Consider the following 12,750-nt stretch of genomic DNA (forward strand, 5'->3'; position numbering starts at 1 on the left):
CAAAAACCAAGTGAATCTCTTTTTTGCTAGAATGTGAGGCTCAGCCTAATGAGTTTTACTCCCAACCAATTTACGAAGTAAAGCGGTTTTTTGGTGATGAGTTTACCTTGATGAACTCGAATTAATTCCTGTTAAGGTCGGTATGCTCGATGCCCTGGATATGCCTGCCGATCTACCGGAGTTAAAGAGAGAACATGCACGTGATTAGTTACGTTTAGATGGGGAAATAGAGAAGTGTCAAAGAGGAAAAACGAGTTTCGGATTTGCAATTCGGATTGGAGTAAAGTAGTGAAAACTAGTGCAGTGCCTCCTTCGGTAGGGTTGTAATGTATTCTCAACGCGTGTGAAAAGGTTGATTTTTATTTTTCGCAATATTAAAATATTTAATTCCGGAAACACCCAGTATATAGGGAAAGTGATCTCCTGTTCATTAAAGGTGTCTACATACCATCGAGGTTGACCGAAATTTGGCTTTCAATAGAGATGTAAAATAATGTTGTTACGATTTTGCAATTCCGTGTACGATCTCAGAAACTCGTCCTTACAGCTTACCAAAGATGGGCACGATTACTTTATTATTAAACTAAAATTAGATATTTTAAAATCATTATTTTTCTCGAAAATGCATGTGGCGTTTTAGATTTTTTATTAAAAATTAGTTTTTGACTTTCCCGCTACTGACTTAAATCGAAAATTAATTTTAAATTAATAATTAAAATAATTAAATAAAAACATACCAATGATCAGTTAATACTAATTTCCCTAATATAAATGTTTAGTTTGTATTTGTGCAATAAACCCCGAATTTAACGCGTAATCTTACCACCTTCACATCAATCCTTACCTTAAAGCTGGACTAGCCGGAGACCGAAGTCCACTAGGGGTCCTAGACCCCGTTCCATTAACCGCTGGCTTCCTAGCAGACGACAAGCTACTGGGTGTAGTTCTTCTTGGTATTCTCGACGGAGTGTCATCTAAACCGATTCTTCAATATACGCCAACCCTCAGATCCAACCAAATACATACCCATGCTATCCAAAGATTGATTCGATCCATGACGCGAAGGAGGTTTGCTCCCAGGCCGACTGCCCGTTCTGGAAGCGGGTCTTGAATTGCTTCGGGACCCTCCGGGGGTCAGGTTTGACCTGTAAGAAGGTTTTCGGGGGGTGCGGAAACCGCTTTCGTTGTCGCTTAAGGAATCGGGCGTGCCGGCTGACAGAGAAGACTTGGTGTTCCTGGGAAGGCTGCCCATAGGTACTGAACGAGCTGACCTTTCTCTGACCTAATAAGTGAGAAAAAGGTGAGTTTGTAGGTAGATTTCGGAGATGGAATAAGTTCAAGCAGCAATTTCATTCATGCAAGAAGACACATTTTAGTTCAGACTCACACATACACACTTATTGTCAGTGCCACTATTTTAGAAAGTTTTTTTTTGTCCGTGGAAATATTTCCGGGTCTATATACACAGTGTCTCAACTTTTTGTATCCGGTGAATGTATTTTAGATCTACAGTCAGGGTCAAAGTTGAATACGAGCGTTGTACATGAAACTGTACATATTTTTGATTTTAAGGAAAATATATAAGGTATATAAAAAAGTGTGAAATTGTTAAATTATGTTGAAGGATGTATTTTTATTGAAAATACGACGTAATTTAAGAATGCCCCACTTTCTTGATATACCCTACATCATTTCCTATCATTTTAAAATAATACCAGCAGCACTTCATTACGCAACTCTCAGGCTTAATCATTAGCTTTGACTCTAATAGAGATATCGTTAAATTACATCCTGTTGAGACACGTTGTATACAGGATGGACTCGTTAAGAGGCGTTGGAGAATTGCATAAAACATAAAAAAGAGAAACGTACAAAGAAATTATCAATGGAAAACTTTTAGAATATTATAAAAGTACATTTTGAAATTTCTTCCAATGCTACTGGGCGGTTAAAAAAATAGCACGCATAATTTTATTATGTTACTCACTTTGAATATTCCAGTCAAATTCATCGTACTATTTGTACTAGTCGAGCTGGATGTGGTAAGCAACGAAGATTGACTATAGACTTTTTAACCGTTTGCAATTTCACGCAATCCTCCGACGCGGCTCAAAAAGCTCACACTGTACAATGTGTCCCATATCCACGCTCACTCAGGATTTTCTTTATTGACGAACAGACCCGGTGGCCTGAGAAACTTCGAACAGGTATGGCCGCTGGACCAGGACGGGAAACCGTGGCAAAGTCTATTTCGACGTTAATACGCCGCATGGTGCCGCCATTTTATACCCTTTGATTACAAGATGATCCAAGCGGGTATCGACCACATTTATGAATTTTTCATAAACTTCATTAGATACAAACGTGATTAAACTGGAATAACACGATTTTTCAAAGCTCTTACTATTCAACTAAATTCTTTCTAAAGCAAGAGCGTGGGGTATACTCTAACTACAGGGGGACGCCATTTGGCGTCTGGTTTTCTCAAGTATGGTTTAAAATAACCTTCCAACTTTATACTCACCGTCAGTAAAATGGTTTTAACTTCATCGGGAGACGTCAGCACAATCTTCATTGCGCGCAAAACGAAAAATATTATTTGATCAAAAATTTGGTTCCGCAAAAAAAATCTTGTGCTAAAATATCACCCAATATGTTGGATTCTTGGTACTGACCTGCTGAATACCTACCATGGGCACTTGGGACAGATACAACAGTTTGTGATGGTCTTTTTCTGGCCCGATAACAGCAACTATATGAATCAATTTCATTACTTGACTAGCCAACTTAAGGTACTCGTTCACAGGGGATAGTAACGAATTTTTAAAGATTTTTCATTGGAAAACAACATATCAAGACGACGTCATCACTTTCATGCACATGCGCCTACTCTAGGTTTGCACAGTATTTCTACAGGGTGACTTTTAAGCAGCGTATTTCATTCCTCATCTTAATCAATTTAGTTCCTCGTAGAAGGCTATCGCTAACTTACAAGTCACCGAGTATACTCAAAAAAGTATCCAGCACTATTTTACAGCTGCCAAAATTTATTATTTACAAGTAAACGAAATAGTGTACAAACTGGAACCTTTCACCGCACCCGGGGTGCTAACAGACAAGTAAAATGTCCCTCTGCGCATCAATTTTCACTTTAAACAGATGCGCAGAAGGACGCTACACAGGGCCGAACACAGATCAACGTTACCCAATAACAAGTGCTCGGGTTGACGTGGGCCATGTGAAGGGTGGGGCCCGCGGTGGATCCCACGTGCAGGGGGTACGCGTTCCCAATTTCACCCCTCGCTCGGATCTCGTCAAAGATCGGCATTAGCTCGGCCAAGTGTTCGTGGGCTATAGGTACAAACACACGTGCCAGTTCGTTTACGATTTAGAGAGAAAAAGAGTGTCTGTAGTGTTTGTTTGGGAAAAAATTGTATTCGGGTAGGGTCGAAATCTAAGCCGCATTCCTGGAATCTCCAGAACATGGCTCAAATTTGAATCATACTGTAAATTGCGTTCGGGTAAGTGTGTTTAGCATGGGCACCTCGTAAACGACTCAATATAGGGTGAACCAACCCTATTTAGATCTTAAATATCATCTATACTATACATACAAAAAATAAATGTTGTAGCAGATACTTGATTTCAATAGGCATTTGCTAATATACACTGCCGAGTCAAAAGTGGCTATAAAAGATTTAAAAAAAAACTGTGGTGGTACCTCTCGGCCCCTTGCAAAAGTACGAACTAAATATATTAAAATATGAAAATTGTTGCGAGAAAAAAACCATAAACTAATGAAAATGGAATTACAAGGCTTGTTTTCACGATTTTACCATTCAAATTCTGCAACAGTTTTGCCACTTAGCCACTTCTGTATTTGTTACCGTTTATAAGATGTCTATGCTAGCTACCCGTACCTGTGACACCCTCTACATTACCGAATTTGAAGTGATAAAACGAAAATCTGCACAGCTAATAAAAAGCGAAATTTACAATTCAATGGACAAAATTTTTTTGATCGAGAGCCATTAGATCAACACACCCACAGGAAACTTTGCCTAGAACATACTTTTCATAGAAACGACGAGCCTGACCAAGTCTGCTTTTAGTTGAAAGTTTCCATGGGCATTATCTTCTCGACAAAGTTTCCAAGCCTTTCACCTACTGGCCCAAAATGATTTTTAAAAATACAAGCTGGATTGCAAGAGGGAGCAAAAAGCTAGTAACGATCAGTTTTATTGGTTCGCGTAAAACAAATCTGAAAGTTAATTTGAGTACTTAATCAATCAGAGATTAGTATTTCTGAGATTAACCGAAGATGTTAACTGCTATCGTTTTACATTTAACCTCGAAAACTGACCGTAAGTAAAAGAATTTGAACGAAAAAATCTGTATAAAGTGTATATAAACAAACACTAATGTTACTTAAGACCGGTTCTTCAATGTCCAATCCGAAAGTGGTAACCGTTAGTTAAATAACTGGCAGATGGTGTTGTACAAAGTTAAAGCTTAATCGTCAATTGAAATGAGGACAGCTATGGGATATGTTTTCGCAATTGACAGAGATATTTCGACTTATGGTTACCCTTGAGTGCAAATTATCATACATGCAGTTTTAGCAGAACATTGAAGACGCAGCCCGTGGAGAAAACTCTTTTAGTTTTTGTCAAAGAACTCATTTTAGACTGAAATAATGCAGCAGGATTTTTTACGAAACCCCACCTACAACCCAATACTCTACGAACCTGCAAATTTTGTCCATAGTAGAATTTAAAAATGCGATTGTTTCAAGCTTAAACCAAAAGTGGTGTGACCTAACTAAAGCTGTGCAAAATAGAGGAAATCTAGCTGTGTAAATACAAAGCCATCTTGAAAACAACGAACATCTTTCACGTCTTCGATAGTCACAAATTCATGTATTTCAGTTGGTCGGGCGCCTGATTCTCGTCTCGTGAGGATACAACTAGCGCTTCCATATTTAAGTAAATAAAATCTTTACTTACCTTACGAAAATTCGGCTAAAAAAACCACACCTAAAATGCTTATAAGTCGAGAGGACATGCACTCTTGCATACGTACCGTACCAACCAAGACAAAAACTACAACAAGCAGTGGCATGACAATATCTCTCGAACAATTCAACTATTTGCTAATGAGAATGAGGATTGCTCTATACACAACATGTAGCAAATGAGGGAGTAGCATTGATGGGTACACGAGGCAAAGGGGCGGAGTTTTCATCCACGCCCCCTTGAACGAGAAGCTGGGAAATGTTGGCCAATAAGTTCAAAGACCTGGCAGTCGGGACTGCACGTTGTTAACGTATTGAAAGTTACCATATTGCCTGAATTTCCCTAATTAATTTGCTATCACTGTATATCTGCCTATTTTTTCTGCGAAATCAATCATGCCACCTCCCTTGAACACTAAAAAAATTATATCCAATATTTATTTGCGTTGAACATAAACCCACGTCTAGTGGGATTTTTCTCGTCGCCCTAAACTCCGCCCTCTCGTGTATTCCATCTAAATGCCACTGATTAGAGGAGACAAACATCGTTATCCCCACTACATCACACTTTATCCCCATTCTGTCCCTCAGAATCTTTATGTATGTCTCCCCTAAGCTCATTGTTTTCGAATGAGGAGGGAGGTGCAATACCTTTGTGATTGGCCCTTGAGGTGTGCGCAGTGAGCTCGAAGAGGAACCGGAAGCGGGACTGGCCGAGGACCGTTTGCTCTTAAAAGCGGTCATGGTTTGGGACACGCCGTCCGCCAAGATGAATTGCTCACGTAGCTCAATGTTAGTGCGGCCTTTAGCTGTGTGTTTGTGGAATGAGGCGTTGTCGAATTGGGACGAGGGAAAGGAAGCGGAACGGTGTGCGTGGGGTGCAAAAACGGGGGGAAGAAACAAACAAAACAAAATAAGCAAAAATACTTTAGTCTAGGCTATAACACAAATGCATTGGATCCAGGAGAGACACATATTTTGTAGAAATTATTAAACGATGCGCAAAATATTTTACAAGATGAATAGATTTCTTTGGAAATATATTCTCTCGAAGATGTAGTATGCATTTGTGGGAGTGATGCGATTAATGCATGACAGCAAAGTAAGAACGTTTATTATGTGACACCTAGATGTCTCAAAAGAACTTCTGGAGGCCCTTAAATGGCAAAACATCCAATTCTGTTCGCTTTGAAAATCGATGAAAAATTATTTATCTAGAGTTAAGAGATACTTTTTCGAAGAGATTTCGCTGTTTTTATTTCTATTAATAGTTAAATATTATTTTTGTTTTTATTTATTTCGATTGGTCGAAACGAATTAAATATTTAAATAATCATTCATTAACTTGACCGACATGTGTCAGACCGATCGAGGCCGAGAGTTTCACAACGTAATTTATTTCATTTATCTCTTTCATGTTATTTGAAATTTCTTTGCTGTCCATGCACATGTAAATAATTAGTAACTGCTTTACCAAATTAATTCCACTTTGGAAAAATTCTTTTGGTAAAACAGCTACCTCAATCACAAACAAAATGTACAATCTATATACTAAAAAATAAAAAATAAACAAAACCAATATACAACGCATATTAAGTAATGTATCGTGTATGTATAGATAAGTGATGTTAATAATACTGCAACCAAAGTGCATGCACCAAAAAATGACCAAACCAAAAGAGATGCTCTGATAGTGGTGTGTCAAATTCGCCCAAATCCAGCCTACAGTTTACTCCAATTTTAAACCAAACAATCGTAAACAGTAGGCCGGAATTTAAGGCCTAAAACTGGCAATCATCCTTACCGAGTGGACACCAAGGTTCGTGTTGCTCGGGTATATCGGGGTGCGGAATGGGTAAAACTAGCGTAACTAATTATTTTCATGGAATGAAGCGTGACCACCAAAACATAATTACACAACATCGAAAGCGACCGAATATCAGGTAAATCGCAAAATAAATGAAAAATTAGTGAGTTTTATGGGGAAGAATTAGAGTGGGAAAGAACAAAATTTCTGGATTAGTTTGATGATGAAACTGTTAAATAAATCAAAGGAATTTTAAAGCTTTTGAACAAAGATGTTGAAGTTGCCAGAGGGCGCCGTCTCTAAACCAACTTCAAGTCTCCAAAAACTTTTAATTAAATAAATTAAAAAATTCCTTCTATAAACAATTAGGGTGACAACAATATGGATGGTGAATTAATTTTTTAAAGTGCATTCATATAAAATAGTTTCTAATTACCAAATGGGACATTTTTTATGTGAACGCACATTTTATCCCTCAGGAGACGCTATATCGTATCGAACCACATTAATACATGAATTCTTTGGTGTTAGATGAACTGGTAGTAGAACAAGCTAATTTCCATCGTTTAATAGTATTAAATTATTGTCAGTAAAGTTGTTTAATATCCCCTGCTGTTAATAAAAAATTATCTGTGTTTGAAATAAGTAATCAATTGGAGGTAAATAAAATAATATACAAAAGTGTAATAAGAGCTGAAACATACCTCTGCATGGATCGTTCTTCAGCAAGAACTCATCAAGGGCCACCCATCCACCTCCGACACGTACCATGACGGTACTACGGAGGATGCGCACCAAACGAAGCTTCTGGCTGTCACCGAACTAAACAAATAGAATAAATTATAAATGTTAAAACTTGTGTGCGATCATGGGCTACCTCAGATATTTTCAAGTTTTAGTGTACTAAGTAGAAAGTTACGTTCTTTTGAAGAAAGCCCACAAAGTCCCAAACACGTTTTCTATACTGTATTTGACAATTTTACACGAATTCTGATTTGTCGACCGCCAAATACGAGACTTTGCTCAATTACTGACATTATAGAAGAAACCGTAAAAAAACACTTTAACTAACAAATATTAACTAATAAATAATGCATTACTACGCGCAATACCACAATTTAAACAACAAATTTACCCGATATTTCCCTTCTCCAACTTGGAACACTCGGAACTTCTGCCTGCACGTACAGAGCATGACGAGTCTTTTAACCTCATCATGGATCTTAGAGGCATCGGTGTCTGGCGCTTTCTCCTCCCAATCGGGCCTTAATGCCGCAATGAACTTCTTCCAATCGATCAAGCCTCTGTTGTTCTCGTCAAACATGTCCGCTACGTGCTTCATTTCCAGCCTCGATGTATCGAATTCTAAACACAAAGTTGTAAACAACCCTAAAAAAATGTATCCAGTGTTTGCTCACTGGTATTGATAATGCCGTTGATGAAGTCCTCCCTGGGTATCAGCTCGTTGTTATCCTTATCCATCTTCCTAAACAGATCGGTTAACCTGGATTTCTTGTAATTCATGAACTTCAGGAAGCGCTTCCTCCAATCGTCCCACGAGAAGTTATCGGCCTGTTCCTTCTCTCTCAGATAAGCCAAATGGTCGTAAAGTTCCCTCTGTCTTTCCCATGAAAGCACCCACACATGGCGCCATTTATCGTAGAGGAATTTGACACGTGGGGAACGGAATTCTGGTTCGCTGTATCATGAAAAGTTGATTTAGGATTAATTAGTGAAACTACTGGTAAATCGTTCGATAAGATAATATCTATAGACTCCGAGTTTAAAACAGTGAGATGGTGATGTTCTATAGAAATTATCTTCACGATAAGGTTACCAGCACCTCGAAATATTGGTCCTTAGTTTCGATAAAAGCGGCATTGATTAATGTTACGTTATCAAAATTGCATTATTTAATTAAAGCTCTGTCGTAAACCCACAGTTTTACACCAAAATCTTCGAAGTTACATGCATAGTAAACATTGGTTGTGCCATACAGACGAAAAATCAATATGATCATTTATCAACTTTGCATGAAGGATAATTTATTCAGGATTATTATCCTGACAATTCTAAAAGAAATTATCCTCCAGATAAAGTTCTTTGAGTTGTATTGATTCTAAGAGTGAGGAAGTTTTTTAATGTTGAAGCGCTATTAATAGGATAATAATTATAGGTGAACCATCAATGACGTTGCCGGTTCAATTGATCCACCATGTTAATTATGGTTAATCCTTAATGTTAAACCACCAAAACCATTTTTAAAACGATCACTATATAAATCTTTACATTACAAATTAAAAACTTTTGTTGGTTACAATTATTGTTAGTTAAAAATAGGATAAATTTGTGTGTTTTTGGGATCAAATACTACACAATCTTAGAAATTAAATATACCTTCCAGCCTGTGGGAATCTCGGCCCGATATGGGGATAACCAGGCTCCGGACTGAACTCTCTTCCTGGGCTGAAGCGACTGTTGAACAAAGCAACATGCACACTCAACACAAGATTCGACTAAATAATACTCTACTATTAACAAACAGATAAAAAAACAATCAAGTTTTTTTAACATGTCATTTAAAAATAAAATAATTTAAATTAGATGCTAAAAATGTGCCTTTCATGTTAAATGTGTATTCGAGGGCAAAATGTAACATCTAATCTACATAACAAAACAAGGGTTAGTATTGTTAGCAGACCATCGTTTCACCTGTTTTTTCAACTTCAATATAAAATCTCACATAAAGATTAAAAATGAAAAATAATAAAGAGAAAGAGATACATATTTACAAAACAGAATCAAGAAGTCCAATTACCAAGCTCAATGTCACTGGTAGTAGGTGACATGGGCAATACCTTATTGTACACACATTAAGTTGAACGTAATAAAATAAAAATAATTTATTTGATAACCAAACTAAATTAAGGGTATTACATGAGCCATCACCAATAATGAATAAAAATGAATAAAGCTAACCTGCCACGTTGAGACAACATGTCGCGAGATCCTTTGAAGCTAAAAAATGAAAAACATGGTCAAACAACGAGTAAGTAATACGCAAGACAGTTCATAACATTATCAACTTAATAGGTTATTTTTATATGTACAGAAATCTGAAATTCGTCGAAATTAACTAAATACTTTCAGTGAAAAAAATCGAACTTTTTCTAATATCCCAGGAAATCCTTCCTAAAAAATATGGAAAAACGTACAGATTTTCAGATTTCTTTAGTATAACAAATACAAACTGTATGGGTTTAATTTTTTACGTAATAACCGGCCTGTATCCATCATATATTATTTTAATTCAAGTAATCGCCTAATTTATAACGGATAAAACCAATAATGTCTCTTGACAATATGGCGAATCTGCCTTTTTCCACCCGATGATTCTTTATAATATGGAGAATTAATTATTTTAGCATATTATTTGCCACGGGCACAATGTGCACTAAACTTTGATAAATTTCAATGAAACTTCCAACTTCTAATACAGTTTATACTTATTAAAGCACTACTAAAAATACAAACACAAAGATCAAGAAATAGTAAAGATTGAAAGATATTAGGTGGGTGCTGATGAACATACCTTTGCTTCCGACCAAGATTGCCGTGGTCGGTAGAGTTCTCATGTAAATCGTGCTGTGATCCCCGACTAAAGTAAAACAAAGCAAAACATACAGGTAAATATGGACGTGCAACTGAATAACAGTTAAACAATTATGAGTCGACACATTATTAGACACGCATGAGTGAAATTAATCTTAAACAACATTAAAAAGGAAAATTTAAAAGTTAATAAAACACAAAGTGAAACAAAAAATCTAGTGACAATATACATACACAGGTCCTTTGCCCTTGACGATTTTGCTCTTTGCGCCTTGAGCTGGTTTGATTTGTTTGGCCTTGCAGACTCTGTCTACCTCTGTCTGTCTCTTCTGAGTATTCTCCATGAATTCTTTATGGTCTGCAATCAATTGCTCGGTAATAGGAATGCTCAAAGGTAATTCTTCTCTCTTCAAGGCAATAAGCGTATTTTCTAATCCTAATAGCCATTGGATAAGTTCTTCCAAAGTTTCATCCATGTCTCGAAGTGATTGCATATGCGTGGTAAGCTTTTGGTGCCTCTGTAATGCCCATTGAGATACTTCCTCCCATCTGGATTGAATTACTTTAATCCAGTTCTTAATAACGTTGACAGCGTCTGGATGAGCTTTTCCAAGAATACTGTGGGCTAGATTTAGAGTCTGATCTTTCTCTATTTCCTTTTCATTTAGGGCAGCCCGGAACTCGTCTAATGCTTTAAGTTGTTCGTAGGCAGCAGCCTCATCTTCTGGTGTATTCCCAACAAACCTCAGCTTCATTTCTGCATCAGATAACCAGTCGAGGATCATATTAACTGACTTATGGAGCTTTTCTGCTTCCTTTAGAGCATCATGCAGTCTATCGGTTTTCAAGTGAGTCAATCCAGTTACAGATTCCCACAGTTTGGTGAGCTCAGTCAGTTGCTTTCGGATATTTGCCGCGTCATGAGGACTAGCAGTTTTCTCCAGTTCTTGTCCATTTCGGATTACACTTTCCATTTGATCGTTACGTTTTTCTAGTTCTTTTTCAAATTGTCTGTGTTGGTCTATTAAGTGAGTGACAGTGTCCAAATCTCCATGCACTGGACTATCCTGCGACAGTTCTCTTTCCGACTTCCTGAGCCAATCCAAAAGGGCTGCAGCTGCGTCTTTGTACTGACCAGAATATAGAAGGGCTTCTTCTAATTTTCGTTGCCTTTCTACGCTCTTGTTACATACAGAAGTCCATTTGTTTTTAAGGTCTGTGAGCATCTGTTTAAGTATTGGTTCATCGGTTTTAGGAGCTTTATCCTTGAGCTGTTTTCCGCTCTTCATTACCAAATCGTACGTAGATTGTTTGGCTGACAAAGCGCGTTGGAATTCGTGATGTTTTGTCAATCGAGCCTTTATTTTTTCTGGGTCATTTCCAGCTAACTCTGACATGTTTTCATCTAAGTTCTCTTCAGTTTCTTCTAGCCAAGACATCAATCCTGACCAACCTTCATGGAACTCTTTGGCTTCTTTGTAGCCCAGGTCTAAAGCTCTAGTGCGTTCCGCTGATTTAGAAGCCACTCTTTCCCATCTATGTTGAACGCTAATTAAGAGGTTTTTAATGAGGATTACATCTTGTTTTTGACTAAAGTACTTCAGATGAGTTCCTTTTTTGTCTAATGCAAGCATTATTTCTCTGTGCGCACTAACGTCCTTCTGGAATACTTTATGCTCCTCAATTTGCTGCTGCACCGTATCCAGCACTCTGGAAACCGGCTTCAAATTGGTCAAAATCTTTTCAGCGTTGGTCAGCCAATCCACGAACGCCTGCAGACTCTCATGGAACTCCGTAGCTTCCTTGAGGGCAATTTCAAGTTTGATCTTCTTGTCATTGGCTCGTGCAGTAACCGAATCCCATCTCTGCTTTAAGGTCTTCAAATTATGTTGCAAATTTGAAGCAGAATTGGGCGGAGCCCTTTTTAAGTATTCTTGTCCTTGAGCCAAAACTGCCTCGACTTTTGGACGATTTTCTTCAATTTCGTTATAGACCTCCATAAATCGTTCGAGTTGTTCGGAAGCGGTTTCTGGGAGGCCGCCAACAGGTTTGGAGGCTGCTATAATGCCATCGATGTCTCCGAGCCAAGAGAGAAGATCTTGAATTTCGGCGTTAAACCGGTGGGCGTCGGTGAGGGCGTCTTCGAGTTCACGTTGTCGGTCAGCGGCTTTCTGCACGAGAGATCGCCATTGGGTGTTAAGAGTGTTTAGTTTTTCTTGGGTTGCTGAAGCTTCATAACGGTCTGAAAATGAAGAATTATTGTTGACACGACAAATATTATGTCAAATTTATGAATAAAAAGTGAATTACGCGCTAA

General features: G+C 37.8%; 1 protein-coding gene across 47 annotated transcripts in view; it reads right to left on the minus strand.

Moving 5' to 3' along the window:
* Positions 1-12,750, minus strand: part of shot (dystonin-like protein short stop) — a 118,851-nt gene that overhangs the window by 2,921 nt on the left and 103,180 nt on the right. For 28 of the 47 annotated variants that reach the window (XM_066286616.1, XM_066286609.1, XM_066286606.1 and 25 more), the window contains 11 exons: positions 10,668-12,675; positions 10,414-10,479; positions 9,801-9,839; positions 9,219-9,296; positions 8,240-8,520; positions 7,957-8,186; positions 7,526-7,643; positions 5,666-5,823; positions 1,027-1,282; positions 845-974; positions 107-172 (listed from right to left, as the gene is read on the minus strand). In XM_066286616.1, coding sequence (XP_066142713.1) covers positions 107-172; positions 845-974; positions 1,027-1,282; positions 5,666-5,823; positions 7,526-7,643; positions 7,957-8,186; positions 8,240-8,520; positions 9,219-9,296; positions 9,801-9,839; positions 10,414-10,479; positions 10,668-12,675 — 3,430 coding nt within the window. The other 19 variants (XR_010732508.1, XM_066286621.1, XM_066286618.1 and 16 more) reach the window with 12 other exon arrangements.

The sequence above is a fragment of the Euwallacea fornicatus genome, chromosome 10 (assembly GCF_040115645.1).
Source record: "Euwallacea fornicatus isolate EFF26 chromosome 10, ASM4011564v1, whole genome shotgun sequence".
Classification (NCBI taxonomy): domain Eukaryota; kingdom Metazoa; phylum Arthropoda; class Insecta; order Coleoptera; family Curculionidae; genus Euwallacea; species Euwallacea fornicatus.